This window comes from Erpetoichthys calabaricus, chromosome 9 (genome assembly GCF_900747795.2).
Source record: "Erpetoichthys calabaricus chromosome 9, fErpCal1.3, whole genome shotgun sequence".
In the NCBI taxonomy this organism is placed as follows: Eukaryota; Metazoa; Chordata; class Cladistia; order Polypteriformes; family Polypteridae; genus Erpetoichthys; species Erpetoichthys calabaricus.
The window spans coordinates 9,401,282-9,423,949 of NC_041402.2; the positions used below are offsets into that span (position 1 = coordinate 9,401,282).

The 22,668-nt window shown below is 39.3% G+C and overlaps 1 protein-coding gene across 2 annotated transcripts in view; it reads left to right on the top strand.

Annotated features, from left to right (window-relative positions):
* The window catches only part of golga1 (golgin A1), a 119,930-nt gene that overhangs the window by 73,706 nt on the left and 23,556 nt on the right, over positions 1–22,668 (top strand). For both annotated transcript variants that reach the window (XM_028809141.2, XM_051931975.1), the window contains exons 11-17: positions 2,353–2,478; positions 5,520–5,615; positions 8,093–8,188; positions 10,692–10,787; positions 13,366–13,518; positions 18,360–18,455; positions 22,093–22,182. In XM_028809141.2, coding sequence (XP_028664974.2) covers positions 2,353–2,478; positions 5,520–5,615; positions 8,093–8,188; positions 10,692–10,787; positions 13,366–13,518; positions 18,360–18,455; positions 22,093–22,182 — 753 coding nt within the window. The remainder of the gene's footprint in view (positions 1–2,352; positions 2,479–5,519; positions 5,616–8,092; positions 8,189–10,691; positions 10,788–13,365; positions 13,519–18,359; positions 18,456–22,092; positions 22,183–22,668) is intronic.

The following is a 22,668-nucleotide window of genomic DNA, read 5'->3' on the forward strand; positions in this document are numbered from 1 at the left end:
TTACTCCCCTTCCATTTAGTCTCTTGCACGCACAATATATCAATCTCTCCATCATATCTGCTAACTCTCTCCCCTTACCAGTCATACTGCCAACATTCAAAGTTCCTACCCTCAGTTCCACTCTCTTTGCCTTCCTCCTGCCTCTGGACACATCTCCCCCCTCTTCTTCTCCTTCTTCGGCCAACAGTAGCCCAATTTCCGCCAGCACCCTGTTGGCTAACAGTACTGGTGGCGGTCGTTGTTAACCCGGGGCTCAAACCAGTCCGGTATGGAAATTTGTATTGTTGTCAGCATATTGATTTGGCAAAATTTTTACACTGGATTCCCTTCCTGACTTAACCCTCCCAATTTATCCGGGCTTGGGACCGGCACGAAGAAACACACTGGTTTGTGCATCCCTGTGGGCCAATGGACAAAAGCAGACAAATAAGTCAAACATAAAGGTTAAGTAAATGTAAAATGAATATATTAGAAAATATGAAATGTCTGATTTCCCTGAGCCTGATATAAATGGAAATATTTACAGTGATAGAAATAAAGCGCAAAACAGACACTGACCTCCATTGTCTTAACTATGAAACATAATTAGAAAATGAAGCACAAGCATCCACAAGCAGCACCCTCCATGATGTTTGGGACAAAGACACATTTTTCCTTGACTTTCCCCTATGCCCTACAGGTTAAACGTACAAATCAAACAATTCAGATATGATTATGGAGGGCACTGTACTTACAAAGTCCAATATGAATATAGTAACAGCTGAGACTGAAAAATGGTTTGAAGCCGGCAAAATGCAAATGATGAAATGCCAGCAGAAACATGGTTCAAACGAAGATATTCCAAAATGTGAACCAAAACAATCTCACCAGTGAGTCCAGATAGAAATCCAGTTAGCCGTGGATAGTGAATGATGAAAAGTCCAAAACCCCCACTGCTGTTTGTAACTGGATGAAACTTAAGGATCTGTTGCATGATGGCAGTTTAAGTCGAATCATGGTCTTTTCTGATGCCTCCTTTTCTCTCCCTCTTTGAAATGTCCAATCCTTTATTAATGCAACCTGGAATCTGTTGACAGTAAACACCCCTCGGTCAAGCATTGTAATTGGTGACGTCCTTGTGGTTTGAAGAGGGAAACTCTGCTTCATGTGTTGTTTTTTTTTTTTTTTTTTTAATATACTGTACAAGAAAAAGGTCAGACAAACGCAACATTTAATAAACATCGAACAAACACAATTAACATTTTATGCAGCCCAGCTACACACTCAGGATTGTAAAGATACATCCATCCATCCATCATCCAACCTGCTATATCCTAACTACAGGGTCACGGGGGTCTGCTGGAGCCAAACCCAGCCAACAAAGGGCGCAAGGCAGGAAACAAACCCTGGGCAGGGTGCCAGGCCACCGCAGTGTAAAGATTCATTTGATCCAAATGATGCAAAAAGTTAACAGTGGGTACAGTGCAGGAAACAACTACTGGAGTGGGCACAAGGCCATCACAAGGGGCACCCATGCATGCCCCCACAGTCACACTCAAAGGACCGCACTCAAACCTTCCCATGTAATTTACCTGTCATGCAGTATAAAGAATTTTAAATTTCTTGCTGATCTGAGCTGGATGAAACTGGATTTTTTTTTTTAAATTTTTATAATTTTTTTTTTTTTTAAATTCTGGTTCCTAGATGTGCAAGTGTAAATGACGGATTAAACCACTGATGGAGTATTAGCAATATTGAAAGTTTATAATTTGTAATCATTATATTTAAACAGGATTTCATTGATCCAGTTACTTAAAGACATGCAGATTTAATATCTGTGTACTTGACATGAGAGGATTTTACAAATCTGATTATATGTAGAAATAGCTGGATATTACATTTGGCCTATTCAATAAATACAGTAACTCTTGCACATAGAACAGTGTTTTGATTTTTTTTTTTCTTTGTTTGATTTGATATACTTTATCAATCCCCGAGAGGCAATTGCATTTTTGCATGACCTTTTCCAGGTCAGAGCATAGGGTCAGCCATTGTATAGCGCTCCTGGAGCAATTTTCTGATTAAGGTTGCTTTGTGCCAGAGGTTTCTTGTTATAAACAGATGCATTGTTTAAATGCTGGTATTACACTAAACAATAGATACATGTGATGTAGTACATGGTAGTAATTTGCAGTCCTTCTGATTTGACATTTTTTGGAAAGCTCGAGTCATCCATCCATTTCCCTAACCTGCCAATCCAGGGCAGGGATAACACCTGAGCACTTATGTTGGGCTGAATTTCCTTCTCTTGTTAGAACTTCTTATGAACTGATGTTCAAATTGTCAAAAAGCTAATTGTTTTTCTTTAAACAGACAGCCGTAACAGTGGAGGAGAAAGATAAAATAGTTGGACTGCTACAAGTCAAAGTGTCATCACTGGAAAAAAGAGTTGAAGGAAATCTTTCAGAAGATGAGCATTTACAAGAACTTCTTAAGGAGGTGATAAACTTTTTCTTACTTTTTGCTGAATTTCAGGAAATTGAAAGGGCTGCTGTGTGACAGGCTACCTTGTAAGATTGCGTCTGGCGTATTTTCAGTGAGGGTACTTCTCTGGTCAAGCTAGCGTATTCAATTAAAAATCGCGGAAGACTGTAACTCACCATCACTCTTCACAGCATCAAAAATCGAATCCTTTGTCATTTGGAGACTGAAGGAGAGAGCAGTCAATGTGTGTCATATTTTCACTTGAACTAATTGGTCACTGTATTGCTGTGGACTCACACTATGAATTTCAATTTGACTATTTGTAATGTGATGAACTGTTGTTGGTCTGACTCAAATCCACAATATCTGGCTCAGAAGTGGTCTCCTTACAGTATGAACCAATAGGAGAACTCCTAGCCTCCGCCATGAAGAGACTGCTTCTGAACACTGTGAGCGGACCGCTTCTTGTTGACATCAGCTGAGCTCATTTTTTCTTTCACTCTCACCCCCCTATCGTTTCTGCGTAAAATCACCACTACACTCCACCGATCTACAGCGTAAATCCCATTCTTGTTGTTAAGTGTCTTACTGTGGAGTCAAACCACAAAATATCACACTTGAAAGATTTGAACTATTGTGAACTTGCGGGGCAGAGTGGTGGGTCTGAGGCTAAGGATCTGTGCTGGTATCCAGAAGGTTGCTGGTTCAAATCCCCGTCACTGTCAAAAGAGATCCTACTCTTCTGGGCCATTGAGCAAGACCCTTAACCTGTAACTGCTCTAGGGGTGCTGTACAATGGCTGACCCCAAGGGGTATGCAAAAAATAACAAATTCATAATACAAGAATTTGTATAAGGCGAAATAAAGAACAAAAAAAAATGTCTGGCACAGAAGCGGTCTCCTTACAATGTGAGCTTATTGGAGAACTTGTAGTCTCCGCTATGCAGCGAGTGCTTCTTTGCCTCTGAACACTGTGAGCAGAGCTCTTCTGGTTGACGTCAGCTGAGATTATTCTCTTTCTCTTGACCCCAACCTTTTCTGTGCAGTGTCATCACTACAGTTAATTATATAGCTTTTTTGTATTTTACTGTCTAAAATAGGTTTACTACTGACAAACAAGATATATGTCAATTCACTTAGGTACTTGCAGTGTGACAAAACTTGAAAAACGTGTTTTTAGATGATCTCCAAAGGAGTGTATAGGATACATGAATAAATAAAAACCATCATAATAGGCAACAGACTCAACTGTGAGCCACAGTCTTCCTTGTCAATTACATTGCAGCCTACCAGGCCAGAAAGTTTGGGTACTCCATTCTAAAACTATATAAAATAAAAGTATTGCATAAACATATACAAGTGTTTTCAAGAATTGTCACACCTTACTTGCAATTACACTCTTACTTTCTTTTTAAAAGTTACAAAATGTATACATGATGCAACATTTCGGTGCATTCTGGGACTTTTTACATTTTTAGTTAGTTAATCAAAGAGTGTTCATTTTTGTTCAACAAATATTTTTGTAAAAATTAGTCATATTATACATACATGTATTAGTAGACTACATTAAATCCACATTTTTTGGGTTTTTTTTAACGGCACTGTACAATATCACGTAGTCATAGAACCCAAATAGGCTTGTCAGGGCTCAGTAGTTTTCTTAGACGACATAGTCCAATTCAAGTGATGTGAAAATGGCATTGATTGATGTGTGTTAATTGTGAAGGGTCTGTGACTAATTACAATGCAGATTTATTAAAAGTAGCATTTTTGAAAGAGGTACCCAATGGAACACTAACATATCTGTTTAAGTCTCAATGTAAGATTGTTGGCTGCTTCGGACTATGACATGGAACAGTTATGGAACTTGGCGGATAAATGAAAGTGTCAGAGGAATATGAAATCATTATAATGTGCAGATAATGCAGCCATAAGATTGTGTTTCAGTATATATATACTGAGGTTATATTTGTTAATTTTGTGCTTACAGAGCACCGCTTACATAACTCGTATCCTCTTGTATTTTGCACAAGAAGAAACACTTGGAATATGCAGTTCATTGTTAAAAAGTGCAAAGTGCTACACGTGGGGAAAAAGAACATCAGTTATAAATACAAGATGGGAGACACTGATCTATAGGAAGCGACCTCTGAAAAGGATTTAGGGGATTATAATAATAATTCATTACATTTATATAGCGCTTTTCTCAGTACTCAAAGCGCTGTCCACACAGGGAGGAACCGGGAAGCGAACCCACAATCTTCGACATGACATTTTCATCAACTATGAAATATACAGAACCAATTAAAAAGGCAACTAAACTGTTAGGTTATATCATAAACTGTTGAGTATAAGACAAGGGACATTATGTTCAGACTATATTATACTCTAGTAAGACTGCATCTGGAGTATTGTGTGCAGTTCTGGTTACCACCATACAAGAAGGACATAGCAGCACTCAAAGCTGTGCAGAGGACAGCAACTTGTTAAACTTGTTTAGATTTGAGCAGAGGGGACTGTGTGGGCACCTAATCCAGGTTTATTGATAAAGTAGATCCCACAGAATTCTTTCAGCTTAAGGGTGAATCACATATTTAAGGGGAAGTGTATTTAAGAGTGAAGCCAGGAAGCACTTTATGCAAAGAGTTGTGGGAGCCTGGAACCAAAGATATGTAGTTGAAGCAGAAACCATTACAACCTTTAAGAAGAATCTGAATGAGATACTTGCACAGCTTAGCTATTAGCTAAACAAATGAGCTTGATGAACTGATTGGTCTACGATTTTTTTTTTCAGATTCTTATGTTCTAGATCAGTGACTTTTTGCCTTTTTTTTTCTTTTTCTTTTACAGTTAATTTTCCTTAAGCAGCAGGAGACGTGAGCAATTGCACTACCAGCTTGTTCATGTACCTCTCCCTGCATTTGATTTAATTTGTGTTGGGGATCCATATTGCCATCAGCATCAGCTGTTGGATGAGTATTTATAGTAACAGTACAATATGATTCAAGGTTAATTTACCTTATTTTCTTTTATATATATATTTTAACTACATTTAGAAGTCCTTCCTGGAGCAGAAGTTAGAAGAAACCAGACAGGAGCTACTGGAGACAAAGACCAGCCACAGTGAAATTAACAGTATATTAGAAGCACAAGTAAGTAGTAGTAGTAGTATTTGTGTTGTTTTTATTCCATCCATCTACCACCCAGCTTCTTTATCCATCCCTTGGCTGCAGGGAGCAGAGCCTATTCAAGTGGCACTGGGGGCAAGATAGGAACCTACCCTGGGCAAGGAGACTAGTGGTCATTTTCTTTCTCTCCCAGACTTTGAGCTTTATCACTTGGTGTTCTTTGGTTGCCTCATGTAACTTTAGGTTAAACTACATGTCTAACTGAGATAGAATCTTTAGCACGTTAGAGCAGTTGTGATAAAAACAGGCCTTTCAGCCCAACAAAGTCATCCATCCTACTGAAGTTGCGATCTTAAGATCCTTAAAGACGTACTCTCTACCAGTCTTAGTTAATCTTATCTTTTTGCTACTAATATACTGTTCATAATTCTTACTATACAGTTTTGAGTCATCTTCCAATTAATGTTTCTTTAAAGCAGTCACACAAAGAGATGGGAAGAGAAAAGTTTGCTGTGTCGAAACAGTCTTTCAACCATTTACTACAAAGCATCATGTGAACTCAAACCCTCTACCTCCAACCTCGCATTAAAAAAAATCCACTCATTATTTTAAACAGAATAATTCCTTATTTCTAAAACAAAATATGCATTTGATGAAGGAGCTGCACTAGAGTGGTAAATATGAGGAAAGCTCTAAGTAAACAGGAGCCATTTTGGATTGTTTGTTCTCTTTTAGTTGTGGTTGAAATGAGCTTCACTCTTTGTTTAGCTGTTTGGGTCAGATAGAACTTGATTGATACTCATGGAGAGCATGACCACAACAGTGGTGATAGCCTCACACAACATTGACTTTTATGGCATCAGAACAGTGAATATTAAAGTTATTTATTCACAAATGATAATCAATTATCAGGCTTTCTAATGACTCGTGAGCTGTCAGGCATAGTTATTAAAACAATTTGTACTTTACACATGCCCTCTACTGCAGAAAAACAGGACCTTTTTTGGACAGTCTAACCAAGGTGTACCATCCATTAATTGAAGGTTTCCTGAAAGGATGCATCTTTAAATATAAACTCCTTGATGTGAAACCTTATTACAGTTTACATTTCCAAAACATCTCACATAAATTCTATTTTTTTAAATCATCCACAACCATGTACAATTGTTATTATTGTTACAGCATTCAGGATATTTCCATATACTTCCAAACAGTAATTTGAGAGAAAACAATGATTGCCAAAAAGGAGCCACTTTTGCAGACAGAGGTAGCTTAGCATGCATCAAGAATTATTAGCTACCTTCTATACCTAAAGACAATTTAATATTCTCCATTTTAGCCCCCCTTAATCTGGGATTCTGGTGTGCGTGATCTATAGGAACTTTCCCAAAGCAGGGACTTCTTTCAGGAAACAGGGATGTTTTCGAAACCCAGAAACTTTTTGTTGCATTGCAACCAGAGGAACTCAGGCCATTTATAGTTCCTGGTACTTTTTATTTTTTTAATCAGCTCCTCCTCCAGGACATGTACTTTTTATTTAACCAGTGGGACTCGGGGCAATGAATTATGGTGATTGATTGACCGCAAACACTGGTGCCATCTTACAAATCTGTTAGTAGTTTGAACTTTGGAGAGTTATCAGTTTCTTCACACCACATCCTTCTTCACTGCTGCCTCCCTGGTTCGCCACACTATGCACCACATTGAAGCGGTAACCTCACCCGTGAATTCCCAATCGTGGTGCACTTCTCACCGCATCACTCTTCCTAGCCACCTCCTTTGTGCGTCACGCCATGCAATGTGCCGGACCAATAATCTCCCCAGTGAACTGCTGAACGTGCCTCACTTTGCAGATCCTTGAGGTCATTCTCCACTTTTATTAGCAGAACTGTCACTCGCTGGATGTTTTTTGTTTACCACCTCATTCTCTTAAAACTCTAGATATCCTCTGAAAAGTTTCTCTATACACTACTTTTGTTTTGCGTGAAAATCCCAAGAGGGCAGCTGGAGCCACATCTGTCAACTACAGTCTTCCCACAGTCAAAGTGGCTTTTTGCCCATTCTAATGTTTTATCAAACAACAATTAAAACCTCTTGACAATGTCTGCATGCTGTATAGATTGAGTTACAGCTTTGTGATGGGCTGTTTGGATGTACAGATTACATGCATTAACAACCAGGTGGAACTAAGAACATGTTTTTACGTAAAAATAGTTGTATGAATTCAGCTTCATGATATACTCAGTAGCAATTGATTTCAAAAAACATTTAGATTCTAATGAAAAGATTCCCTTAAATGCTACTCATTTTATCATCTGTGCTTTGTGGACCTTTTTTGATCTTTTAGACTGGCGGTTCTCAAAATGATCTGATCCAAAAACCACTTTGTCAGATGCTTTATAGGCAGTACTTAATCTAAAGTGTTATTGAAATAGGAGGTTCATTAAATCTTTGGATTTATTTGTAATTTTTTTAATCTTTGTTGTCTTTTTTTTAATAAGTTATCAAAACTAAACAGCAAAGTTGCAGAGTTGCAGACACTTCTGAAATACAAAGATGAATCCGCACAGTCCTTCAAAGATAAAAGTCAAAGTCAGGTAATTATAATCTTAATTTTTTTTTTATTTGAATTTCTACAATGAGTTTGAATTTCTATAGTGCTCACCGGTCCATGTTTTGAGCTGCTTGTATCAAAGTAGCAATGAACAGAGAAGGGTGGATCAGATTTTATTTTTTTGTACCAACATGTTCCACCCTTCCTGTGGGGAGTTCATTGGTTCTCAAGTCATGTCTGACGTAAATCCTCTTGATGCATCCTGGATCTGCCCTAGTGATACTCCTGCAGGGTGTGCTAACAACTTCTACTGACTTCTTTTTATCTTGGATTGGCAAGCATTTTGCTATATAACTAAGAGTAGGCTTGGTAACCCTGCAGGCAAACATCATTTCTAAAACAGGTAATCAGTCTTGTTCTGTTTGCTGCTGCTCACAAATTTTATTTGTCACATTCAGGTATGCACAGTACAATATGTAGTGAAATGCTTAGTGACTGTGCCTTAGAAAGAAGAATATAAAAATACAATGATCAATACATTCATGACTCCGTAAATATCAATGTTTACAATGGCAGCAGTAGTGTTGTTTTCATATTGTAAAAATATTTTTAAAAAATACTGTAGATAAGCAAACATACACATGACAGTTGACAATAAGGCAACATTTACCCCTAGCCACTGTCCTCATTTAGACTGTGGATTAATTGTGGAAGGAAGTTCCTCCTCAGAAAATAGGCCATTATGGAGCTGGCTGGTATCACTAGTTAGTGATGTGGTGTAGCGGGTCCACAGCTCAAGTTAGCTGGGCCACTTTTTAAATAAATAATCGCTGCACTTGCGGCTTAGCGAGGGGGTGTGGTGTGTGTGGCGGATTGGTTCCCGGGGAATTCGTGATGTGGGCACAGGTGAGGAGTCATCCGCATCCATAATTGTTCCCGGGAGCTGCTGATTGCCACAGCTGATCCACGTTCCTGTGATATATAGAAGCGCAAGGCAGCTAGTAGGGGGAAAAAAAGTAACGAAAGAGACGGAGGTTGCAGGGGAGAAGGCGGCAGGAAGCAGGAAGAGGATAGCTGGTGCGAGAGCGAGCAGGCTCGATGGAGCAAAGGTAGGCAGCTGGGTGGTGAGCGCCTGCAGAGGAGTGTTTGGCCAACACTCGGTGGGACTGAAGAACGCGGTCACTCCAGCTGAGTGATCACAGAGCTGGAGTGACTGGTATTGAAGACGACTGGCCATTGAAAGGCAGTGGCAGTCGTGGAGGCTTTGGGCTGGTTTAGCCCCAGCATGAGCGCCCTGGCCACAAGGGAAAGAACCCAAGTCTTGGTCCGGATGGAGCCCGACATAGCCAGGGATCGGAGGGCTATGGGACCAGTGTGGAATGCAGCTGCACCTGCAGGTAGGGCGACTCCCGTGTTGCGAAGCCCGATGGAAGAAGCAGAGGAGCCACCAGGTAGACAGAAGAAGGCACCGTGCTTTGGATTTTAAGAGATTGCTTCCAGCCATTGTTTTAACCTCGTTGTTTTTTAAAGATTTTTTCTGTTGGATTTTAACCTCCTCTTTTCACCTCTGTTTGCATAGATTATTTATTCAATGACATATTTTGATACACTGCACTTATTTATTTGAATACTGTTTTGTTTTGTTGTTTTAAATAAAAGCACTTTGGCACTTTTAGCACCATCCCCTTGCTTCATTGTTGTGCCTCACTGCCTAGCTCATCGGTGACATTACCGACGGTATCGGGTTCAGGGCTCCTGGAAGGATGATGGGAGTGTGGAGTGAACCTGCATCGTCACGTGACCATAGACAAGTATCAGGATCTGAAAGGCTGCTAAAAGAAAGAAGCTTTTAAACCTCAGGTGCTTCTGGGGCTAGAAATTCTATTTTAAAAGTCCTGGACTGTCTTCCCAAGAGCCCCCACTGGCAACTCCATGTTACCCTACATTCCCGAGCCCCAGGTTACTGTTAAAGGGCTAGATACCTTTGGTGGCAGTAGCACTTCCTGCTCCTCCATACCATGTGGGAGCCCTCAGCTGCCAGCCAGTTATTTCTCTCCATTCCTTATGTCTTCTCTTTTGTGTGCTGGTAGTCAATTACCCACAATAGCATTTCCAGAGACTCTTCAGTTAGTCCCCGGGGCCCTTCTTGTAAAATTCCATCTTGTTCTGTCATCATGCCCTTATCAGCTGACCAGCCTGCCACAATATTAATATTTGTAGCCATCTAAAGCAACAAAATGTCAGGGTACTATTGTATAGGCTGTGTTTTTTTGTCTTTTACTCTTAACATTCAAATTTGACATGGCAAAAGTAGTTTGCTGCATTTCTGTTCATCTCTAGTCCTGCATGATCAAGTTATTGGATGTTTAAAGCTTTGCAAAGTCTTATTTGTGGTTGTTTGTGAGATTGGCTTTGATTTGCATTAGTCTTGCACTCTAAAAGTGGAGATTCTGAATATGGATGATTATTTGTATATCCAGACTATTTAGACACACGTACTTACAGTAGAGTCACAAGCCTTTCTATTTTCAACCTTCCTCTTTTAGATAAATGAACTTGAACAAGCATTGCAAGAAGTTTCTGATAAACTAAAAGCAAGTCAAGATCAGGTTAATGAGAAGGAGTCTGAAATCAAGAAACAGGTAAGATTTCATTCAGCTAAAAAATGATTTCTTGATAACAGAACTGGTTACTAAATCAGTCAGTCATTGTGTAGCCTGCTTTGTCCTGAACAGAGTAATGGGGGTGCTGGAACCTATAACAGCCAGTACAGGGCACAAGGCAGGAACAAACCCTGGCAGGGTGCCAGTCCATCACTGGGTGAGCACACACACATCACACACTAGGGCCAATTTACTATTGCCAATCCACCTAAATTACATACCCTTTAACTTTGGGATGAGAACTGGACCACATGTAGGAAACCCACGCAGACACTTGGAGAACATGCAAACTCTACCTGGCAAAGGTCCGAAACGCAAACCTTACTGCAAGGCCTTAATTGGTTTTATTAACACTAGAATCCATGAAGCCTCCGAAAAAAGTCATAATGCCAGGCCACCTTAAGTTCCTTTGCACCTCTTCATCAGCATCTTTGTGCTGACTGACACATTTGCAAAACGAGCAGCCTGCTATCCCATCTCCCCCACTGACGCAGCTGATGTTCTCCCAGCTCAAATCTGTTTATCTGGGTGTGAGGTGCCTTCAGTTGTAGAGAGTGAATAATGTTATTTGAAATACATGCATTTCATGTGTATTCCGTACATACAACGATCTGGGTAAATGTAGGATGACAAGAAATGCGAAGCAAGAAATGTTGAACACATAAATAAACTTTTTTTCATGTTCTACTAATAATTGCTAAAATGCTGATGTGAAGTTTATAATGTGTGAAGACTGAAGTCCAAATATTAAATAAACACTTAGGTATAACAAAACAAGTGTGCTTTTATTCAAGAATATAACCAAAGAAATAGAAATTTTTCAATTTACATGTTGCTGTCAAAGAGTTAAAAACCGAAGCTCAAATATCAATTGACAGAAAGTCGACTGTCTGCTTGGCTGGTGTAAAGGTAAGAGCTGCTGCCACACGGAGTAGCAGGCTGCTTGTGCTGATCGACACATTTGCAAAACAAAGACGCTGAAGACGAGGTGCAATGGAATTTAAGGTGGCCCGGCATTACCACTTTTTTTGTAGGCGTCAGGGATTCTACTGTTAAATTTATTTTTATTAAGCTCATTTTTATTTATGATAAATAATCATTAATTACATTAAAGATGTTCCTCTCTTAAGGTTTCAACATTACCACTTCAGAGCATACAACCAACAGATAGAGTCCTAGGGTCACCCTATTCAAACTCCTTACTTCATAGACTTTAACAGAAAGCCCCAAATCCATTCTGCAACCCTTGTATATTTATCATATTATCCCTGTCAGTGTCAGAGTTGACTGCTATTGTAGTTCAATACTTACCCTTTCTTTTATGCTTATAATCCTAAACAATTAGAGTACCAGAATAAGCAGGAGAAAATGTTATACTTTTTATTCATTCATAGATTAACTTAAGAATTCCATTTGTGTCCAAAATATAAGATGAGTAAATGTCAGTGTTGGTAAAATAAAGCAACCTGGATAATAATCAGTTGCTTAAGCTATCAGGTGGGCTCTCTATTCAGTATCAGTATTCAGTATATTGATTGGTGTCTGGTCCAATGTGGTCCAGCATGGCCTTCGAATGGAATGGTAGAGACACAGCATGGCTCCTCTATAGATGTGATGTCAGCACTGCCTTCTGCAAGAATGGAGCGGCAGAGAGATGGCAGCATGCTGTGCAAGCCTCAATTTATCCTGTCCTTGGCACACCTCTTGGACTAGTGCGATGTTGCTCTCAATGACTCTGTTCAGAAAGACTCAACCTCCATTCCATCCATGGCCAGATTGTCCTTCCATCTCAGCCACCTGTATTCCCTCAGGTTGTCTTCCTGGAAGGAGATGGGGTGCATTCTGTGGGAGTGTAAAGATATAGCAAAGCGCTCTTGTGCAATCGGTTATAATCAGATTGATGCAAACCCTTCATCCCTCCCTAGTTCAGTGCTGGCCAGTCAGTTCCTGCTTGTTCTGATTTGGTATTTTCAGCTGAAGGGATAAAACTCCTGAAAGCAGAAGTCATATGTGACCTGGTAAATCATAAATGTGCCCAAGCAAGGACTAGCTTATCCATCTTCCCTGCCAGGAAAAATACCAGATATTATTCATCCATCCATCCATCCATCCATCCATTTTCCAACCCGCTGAATCCGAACACAGGGCCATGGGGGGTCTCCTGGAGCCAATCCCAACCAACACAGGGCACAAGGCAGGAACCAATCCCTGGCAGGGTGCCAACCCACCGCAGAGATATTATTCACTGTTTCAATATTCTATTTTTTCATACTTTATTTGTAATTATTGTATAGTATTCTGTTCAAGTCTGTGCCACATATGAATGAAGAACTGAGAACAGAGCTTCAGTATGAATATAAGCTTAGGTCAGAGAACTGTGCACTTAAATAATTGACAAATGGGGCCAAAAATAATGGCATCTTTGTTTCTGAGGAAAAAAAAATCTTTTATTAAGCATTTAGAGGCCTCCATCTTTAGAGAAGTAAAAAGGAAACACGACAAAGCTCATCCCCCTCCTGCATTTGATCTTTTTATTCATTTTTTTCTTTGCCTCTAGACTACTGATGCAGAAGATAAGAATAACAAATTTCAACAGCAGATTGCAGCATGTCGACATCAAAGTGCAGAAAAAATCAGCAGACTGGAAGCCCAAATAACTGTCCTTGAAACTGCCAAAGAGTTTGATAAAACGGCCGCACAGCACAAAATAGTAAGTTTTGATTGTTTTATTCTGATTGTTTTATTCAGAAAAGTGCAGTGCTGTCTTGACGTAGTACGTTTCTCCTTTAAAACTAGTATCTTGAACCACCACCATTTCTAGCCACCCAACATGGGAGGCCCAACATATCTACCATTGTCCAAGAAACTCAAGAAAGGCTTTTTTCTGAGATATTGTAGCTAATAAAGAGGTTAAGAGTGTCACAGGGAGCAAAGACCCTTTTTGATGGGTCCATTATTGATTATTGATATGGCAGTGTTTTTTTGAAGACTCCAAGCAGCTAGAAAAAGTAGCATTCACTGCTTTGTCAAATCATTTTTTTGTCGTCTTCCCAATGTAATGCCAATTCAAATCTTTTCCAACCCATTCCACCCTGTCCATTCCATCTAGTAAGCATCTTAAAGAAATCCTACATCCAAAAATGGTTTTGTATATGTTACTTACCTATGTTGCCCCTAAAGCAGGGGTGTCCAACTCCGGTCCTGGTGGGCTGCAGTGGCTGCAGCTTTTCATTCTAACCCTTTTCCTAATCAGCAAGCAGTTTTCACTGCTAATTAACTCCTTTTCCCTTCATTTTACAGGTGCATCGCAATAAATTAGAATATTGAAAAGTTAATTTATTTCAGTAATTAAATTAAAAAAGTGAAACTCGAATATAGATTCAGTACACAAAAAGTGATATATTTCAAGTGTTTATTTCTTTTCATTTTGCTGATTACGGCTTACAGGTAATGAAAACTCAAAATTCATTATCTCAGAAAATTAGAATATTACATAAGACCAATAAAAAATTATTTGTAATACAGAAATGTTGTCCTACTGAAATGTATGTCCATGTACGCACTCAGTATTTGGTCGGGGCTCTTTTTCCATGAATTACTGCATCAATGCAAGGTGGTATAGAGGCAAATCAGCCTGTGGCACTGCTGAGGTGTTATGGAAGCCCAGGATGCTTTGATAGCGGTCTTCAGCTCGTCTGCATTGTTGGGTCTGGAGTCTCATCTTCCTCTTGATAGATTCTTTATGGGGTTTAGGTCAGGTGAGCTTGCTGGCCAATCAAGCACAGTGATACCATGGTCTTTAAACCAGGTATTGGTACTTTTGATAGTGTGGGCAGGTGCCAAGTCCTGCTGGAAAATGAAATCAGCATCTCCATAAAGTTTGTCAGCAGAGGGAAGCATGAAGTGCTCTAAAATTTCCTGACAGATGGCTGCACTGAGTTTGGACTTGATAAAACACAGTGGACCAACACCAGCCGATGACATGGCTCCCCAAATCATCACTGATGGTGTAAACTTCACACTGGACCTCAAGCAACTTGGATTCTGTGCCTCTCCACTCTTCTTTTAGACTCTGGGACCTTCATTATCCTAGTGAAATGCAAAATTGATTTTCATTTGAAAAGAGGATTTTGGACCACTGAGCAACAGTCCAGTTCATTTTCTCCTTAGCCCAGGTAAGACACTTCTGATGTTGTCTCTGGTTCAGGAATGGCTTGACTCAAGGAATGCGACAGTTGTAGCCAATGTCTCCCATTACTTCTGTGTGTGGTGGCCGTTGAAGGACCGACTCCGACCGCAGTCCACTCCTTGTTAATCTCCCCCAAATTCTTGAATGGGCTATGCTTCTCACTCCTCTGAAGGCTGCAGTTATCCCTGTTGCTTGTGCACCTTTTTCTGTCACATTTTTTCCTTCCACTCAACTTTCCATTAAGGAGGGTATCAATGACTGTCTTCTGGGCAACTGTCAAGTCAGTAGTCTTCCTCTTGATTGTGTGGTCTACTGAACCATACTGAGACCATTTAAAGGCTCAGGACACCTTTGCAGGTGGGTTAATTAGCTGAGTGGAGTGTGACACCAGGAGTCTACAACATTGAACTTTTTCACAATTTTCTAATTTTCTTCAATGCTGAATTTTGGGTTTTCATTAGCTATAAGCCATAATCAGAAAAATGAAAAGAAATAAAAACTTGAAATCTATCACTCTGTGTGTAATGTATCTATATAATATATGAGTTTCACTTTTTGAATTGAATTACTGAATTAAATTAACTTTTCAATATTTTAATTTATTGAGATGCACCTGTAGTAGCCATGTTTTTAAGGATTCAGTCCTCTGAATTGATTTGTTTCTTCATTAAATGGCAGCCAAACAGAAATGAGATGTGAAACGAGCCAACAGATGACCAGCTAAACTGCGATGTCACACTCCAGCCAATTTCACTCCAACCAGTTTCTTAATGAGACGCCGATTCTTTCTGTTGTTTAATTTTCAGGACTTGCTGCTGCTCTCATTCTGCCACAGCAGACTATTGATTTTCTGTTTTTTCTAAGACCGCCGTCAAGATGTTTTGGTGACCTGGGCAGACCAACATGGCCAAGACCTTCACCTTTTTTTATTTTCAGGTTGACTGGTCATGTGGCGGCTCATTTTGTGTCTCCTTATTGTTTGGCTGCTCATTAAGGAAAAAGAAACAACTAAGAGGTCTGAGTCACATCAATTAAAACGAAGGCAAAACAAGTTAATCAGCAACAAAAACGGCTCACTAATTAAGAAGATGGTTAGAGTGAAAATCTGCAGCCACTGCGGCCCACCAGGACCAGAGTTGGACACCCCTGGCCTAAAGGGATATAAGCAAAAAAAAAAACAACTTATTTTTCATGCTCATGGTAAATTTTTAACTGCTCACTAAATGTTTGTGCGTACACACATGATTGTGTTTCTGGGATACATGTATGCCTTTAGGGGCTCCATTTCTTTCCTGTTCTGCTTCTTCAGCTTTATCTGCTTTATTGTGTAGCCTGTCAGAAAGTCGACATGGAATTCATAAACCTATGTATAACCCCAAATCAGAAAAAGTTGGGACAGTGTGGAAAATGTGAATAAAAAAAGAAAAAAGCAAGTTATAAATTCTCAAATTTTATTTCATTGCAGACAGTATGAACACAAGATAATTCATGTTTTTTTTGGTCAACATCATTTGATTTGTAAATAAACATCCATTCTTGCCATTCAGGCTTGCAACACATTCCAAAAAAGTTGGGATGGGGGCAATTAAGGGGTATTAATGAGGTATAATAACTAAATAATGATGTGATTTGAAACTCGTGATGTTAACAGGTGATTGCAATCATGATTTGGTACAAAAGCAGCATCGAGGAAAGGCCTACTCCTTTAGGAGCAAAGATGGGCAGAGGATCGCCAGTTTGCCACCAAGTGCGGGCAAAAATCTTTGAAATGATGAAGAAAAACGTTTCTCAAAGATAGATAGGAAGAGATTAGGGCATTTCTCCCTCTACAGTGCATAACATAGTGAAAAGAATCAGGGAATCTGGAGAAATTACCGTGCGCAAAGGCCAAGGGCGCAAGCCTAAACTGAATGGCCGTGATCTCCGAGCCCTCAGACGGCATTGCATTAAAAACCGTCATTCATCAATAAATGATATAACTGCGTGGCCTCAGGACTACTTCAGGAACTCACTCTCAAGCACTACAGTATGTAGTTACATTAGGAAATGCCAGCTAAAACTGTACTGTGCCAAAAGGAAACCCTACATAAATAGTGTCCAGAAGCGCCGTCGACTTCTCTGGGCTCGGAGGCATCTGGGATGGTCCATTGTGCAGTGGAAACGTGTATTGTGGTCAGACGAATCGGTTTTTCACATCTTTTTTGGAAGAAATGGACGCTGTGTGCTGTGGACCAAAGAGGAACAGGACCATCCAGACGGTTACCAGATACAAGTCCAAAAAGCCAGGGTCTGTCATGGTATGGGGTTGTGCCAGTGCCTTCGGCAAAGGTAACTTGCACTTCTGCTATGGCACCATCAATGCTGAGAAGTATATCTCAGTTTTGGAGGAACAAATACTGCCTTCAAGACGACGTCTTTTCCAGGGACACCCATGCTTATTTCAGCAAGACAATGCCAAACCACATACTGCGCGCATAACAAAGGCATGGCTGCGTAAGAAGAGGGTGCGGATGCTTGACTGGCCTGCCTGCAGCCCTGATTTGTCTCCTATAGAGAATGTTTGGCGCATTTTGAAACGAAAAATGCGTCAACGAAGACCCCGTACTGTTGCGCACCTAAAACATTGTTTGCAGGGAGAATGGGACAAACTAACACCTGCAACACTTAGTCACTTGATTTCTTCAATGCCTAAACGTCTTTTAAGTGTTGTTAAAAGACAGGGGAACAGTACAAAGTGGTAAATGCTGTACTGTCCCAACTTTTTTTGAAATGTGTTGCAAGCCTGAATGGCAAGAATGGATATTTATTTACAAATCAAATGATGTTGACAAAAAAAAACATGAATTATTTTGTGTTCATACTGTCTGCAATGAAATAAAATTTGAGGAGAATTTATAACTTGCTTTTTTCTTTTTTTTATTCACATTTTCTACACTGTCCCAACTTTTTCTGATTTGGGGTTGTATATTATAAGCTGGACCTTTTCCCATAAAGTCATGGTTTGTATGGTTGAAACCAGACATCGGTACTTAGTTTCAGAACATCATTTGAAATGAATTCTGAGCTCTAGAGGCTTATTTTGTTTAAAGGGTTACACCAACATTGGAAACAAACATGCAGAAAAGGTCTTGTGCGCGCAAGCAAGTTTTGCATGTGCACGAGAAGTGTTTTTTTTTTTTTTTTTTCGGATCATGTCCCTTTAGGGGGTACGCACTTACCCCATGTGGTTTGTAGTGATGGATGGAACATGGGTGTCAAATTCTGTTCATGCTCAGGCTTTAAAACTGCTAAAATGTCAGTAGGGATTTGTAAATAAAAGTTTTAATGTACATGCCATTTATTTCATTTTCTTTTCTTTTCAGAGTCAACTTCAGCAGGAAAAGGAAGATTTACAAGAACGAATTGCTGAATCAGAACATAGCCTGAACAGACTGGTGTCGGACCTGAAAAGCATAAAGGTGAGGTGCTTGTCAGTGTTTACATTTTGTTACCCACCCTCCTTTTTTTGAACCTTTACCAGTATGACACATTAGCTGTATTGTTTACACAAAGTGAACCACATTAGCCAAGTGAAAATAAGATTCTACAGAATTCCAAAAATTAGTAAATATGAGACCCGTAAAGTGCTTTATTTGGATAATCTAAAAACATGAGTTGTATGCTTGCTCAAGTATAACTAATCACCTGAGAAATCACACTGCAAACTGTTTGACTCCCTCCTGTAATAAACTTGAGACAATGTTAATAAGTTCAGAATACAAGCAGCTGTTTCAAAATGATTCCACTGGTTAAAAGTACCAGTCAGAGAATCCACTGTGGGTGGAAATGTGCCATCAAAATGATTTTGAAATAAAGTTGCCGAAAAGTACAAATCAGGAGAAGAATATATAAAGATTTCTAAAGCTTTAAGTACCCCATGGAGCACACTCAACCATCATTCATGTTGGCACCACCCTTATCTTGTCTAGATCAGGCCTTTCTCCCAAATTGGATGACTGAGCAAGGAGACTTTGGGTGCTCCAAATGTCTGTGGTCAGAAGCACTCAAAATTGAACTTTTTGGACCCCATTCCATTGATGAAGTGTGATGGTGGCAAGTGTTTTTCTCCATCTAGGACTTGCTCACTTGTTAGGATAGACGTGCGGCTTTAGAGTGTGTAAAATACAAAGTACTGAAGGAAAATGTGTAAGCGCTCAGCCAGGAAGTGAAAAACATGTAGATGAATCCTTGAGTAAAAAGACAACTCAACTTTTAAGGACCTCAGTTGACTTGTTCCTTAAATACACTCCAAATCTCAATGTCATCTGCAACAGAGAAAACTGTATTATATATACAGTGCCTTCCATAATATTTGGAACAAAGACACAGTTTTCCTTGATTTACTCCTCTGCTCCACAGTTTAAAATTACAAATCAAACAATTGAGACGTGATTAAAGTGCACATTGACAACTTTCATTTAAAAAGATTTGCATACCTTTTGGTCATACCATATAGAAATGACAACAATTTTTCTACATCGTCCACCGCATTTCAGGGTACCATAATGTTTGGGACACAGCACTGGCATGTCCATTAAAATAGACATATTTAACCATTTGTTGTATATCCTGTCTGCTATTCATGGACATCACCGGGTCCTGAGGATTTTCTCTTGTGATGCTCTGCCAAGCCTCTCATGCAGCCATCTTCACCTCCTGTTTGTTTCAGGGGCTTGTCCTCTTAAATTTTCTCTTCAGCATATGGAAGGCGTACTTAATTGCATTTAAATTGAGTGAGTGGCTTGGCCATTGAAGAATTTTCCATTTTCAGCTAGTAAAAGATGCTGTGTTGCCTCAGCAGTATATTTGGATGATTACCTTGTTGTAGGGTGAAGCGCCGTCCACCGAGTTTGAAGGCATTTACTGGAACATGAGCAGTTCAGATGATTCTACACACCTCAGAATTAATTGTGCCACTGCCGTCAGCAGTTCCATCATCAATGAAGAGAAGTGTGCCAGGACCTGTGGCAGCGATACATGCCCAAGACATAACAGCATGTGTAACAGATGAGGTGGTCTGCTTTGGACCTTGGGCAGTTTCTTCTCATCTCCACACTTTGTTCTTATCATCACTCTGATAAGGTTCATCTTTATCTCGTCTGTCCACAAGATCTTTTTCCAGAAATTCTGCAGGATCTTTGAAGTCCTTTTTCACAAACTAATCTGGCCATCCTATTTTTGTGGTTATCATCTTGCAGTGTGGCCTGTGTATGTCTGTTCGTGAAGTCTTCTACTGATATTCATCTCTGAAAGACACACATTGGCCTCCTGAAGACTGTTTCTGTTTTTTTTATATATATATATATATATATATATATATATATATATATATATATATAAACCACAGTGAGTATTCTTCTGTCATCAGCAGTGGAGGTCTTCCTTGGCCTACCAGTCCCATTGTGATTACTGAGCTCACCAGTGCATTCTTTCTTCATCATGATATTTCAGACAGTTGATTTAGGTCCCCCAAAGGTTTACTGATAGCTCTAATTGTTTTATTATTGTGTTTCAGCTTCATAATGGCTTATTTTACTTTCATTGGCACAGCTATTGTCCTCATGTTGAACAATGGCAACTGCAGACTCCAAAGGGTAGAAGCCAATCAAGGTATCTTATGAAGCCATGAAACACAACTGAGGAATTACAAATACCTGTAATGCCAATTGACCTAAACATTATGGTGCCCTGAAATGGGGGGGGACCATGTAGACAAAGTGTTGTCATTTCTACATGGTGTGACCAAAATGTATGCAAACCCCCTTAAATGAAACTCTGCAATGTGTACTTTAATCACAAGTATGAATTGTTTGATTTGTAATTTTAAACTTTGGAACAGAGGGGGAAATCAATGAGAAATGTGTCTTTGCCCCAAACATTATGGAGGGCACTATGTCTAACAACCCATAAAACATATAATTAAAATATACATTTTTTGCATAGTTTAAATGTACTAATTTCTGTTTGCATGTATCCTAGGCTTCAAACTTATTGGTATCTAAACAGCACTACTATGAATAACAATCTATTAAATTATTTCAAAGCATAATACTTGAGTAATAAAGCAATTTAGTTTTTTTTTTTCTCCAATTTCACCCAGGAAACAGAAAAACCACTCAGTTCAAGTTTTCAAGTAATTAGAATGGAAAAATTAAAAATTGCTTAGTTTGGATCTTATTATGGTGACTACAGCAAACCTCAGAGTTCAAAGTTGAATTTTTCAAGCATATTTCAACACATACGTACTTGCCATTCTGATTCTCTCTTTCTCTCTGGCCAGATACGATTCTTAGGGTGAGGTTCCGCTAGTGGGCCGGGGTGTTCTGGTTCCCTGACATGGACTACTAGCTAGTATTGTTATAGTGACTTCAGAATTCTTCAACCCAAAAAAAGGTCATCACTTGAATCTTTTCCTTAATTTTCCATCCATCCGTTTCTTGATCCTACTTAATCTAGGGTTGTGGGAGGCTGCAGTTTCATCTTATCCAGATCATTATAGCACTCACTTACTCATACGTTATGGGAGCAGTTAAAAGTAATTGCAGTCTCCACATACTTGAAGAGAAACTTATAAAGAACACAGGGAGAGCATGCAAGGGCCGCATGGAGTTTGATCCCAGCAATATAATGCCCACAGTATAATATCACATTATATTGTGAGGCCACCATGCTATTCACATAGTAACATAAGTAGCAAAAAAGACATTTGTTGAAGCTGTACCAGACAGCAATTTGTGTCAAGTACCCAGGATACCCCTCACTTCTACCAAATTCAACATAATCGCACTACATTTTTTAAGTACAATTTTTTTTCCTCTGTACCTTTGTTTAAAAATAAATATATAAGCTTTTCTGTTTAAGCTCCAGATTGTTAGTGTTTGGGTTAAATAATTATCTTCATTTTATTTTTGCATAATTTTAATTTAAGATGAATAGTAAAGGGTAACCAACCCCTGCCAGGGTTTTCTCAGAAGCTGCACATTGTATGTGTGTTTATTGTCCCCACAGTCTACAAACTCTAAAAGGATGACTTACACATTTTTTCTTCCCTCTTAGGTGGAATTAAGCAGTAAGGAAACTGTTAGCACTGAGATTGCAAAAGCACTGGAGGAAATGAGAAAGCAAAGGGAAGACCTTCAACTGCAGGTAGGCACCCATAGATCTTCAGCACAGCACCCGTATTTCTGCTGATGTGAGGAGCAAGCTGTTTTCTGAACTATTCAGTGTTGTCACAAAAACGTTGTGTGTGTTGATAAATCGTTTAAAGGAATACTTCCCCCAAAAATATTTTTTTTTTTATATGTTACCCTAAGTAATTTGTACTAGTGGTTGACTAATATTTTTAATCTCATGTTTTCATGTAGATTGGATACAAAAAAAAGTTTATGATATAATATAACTCTGTGGTAACAAGTGCTGTGCAACAACAAACAATGTGGCGAAAAAATCGAAACATTACTTGTATTGCATAATTCACATATCAGGTATTCATTCATTTGTTTAAAGCAGATAAACCATATGCTCCTTGCTAAAATAATGCTATAGATATACTTCTGGAATAATCGGCACACATCACAAAACAGAAACTACAGCCTCATGGGATTGACTTTTTCAAGTTAAATTTAACAGAAA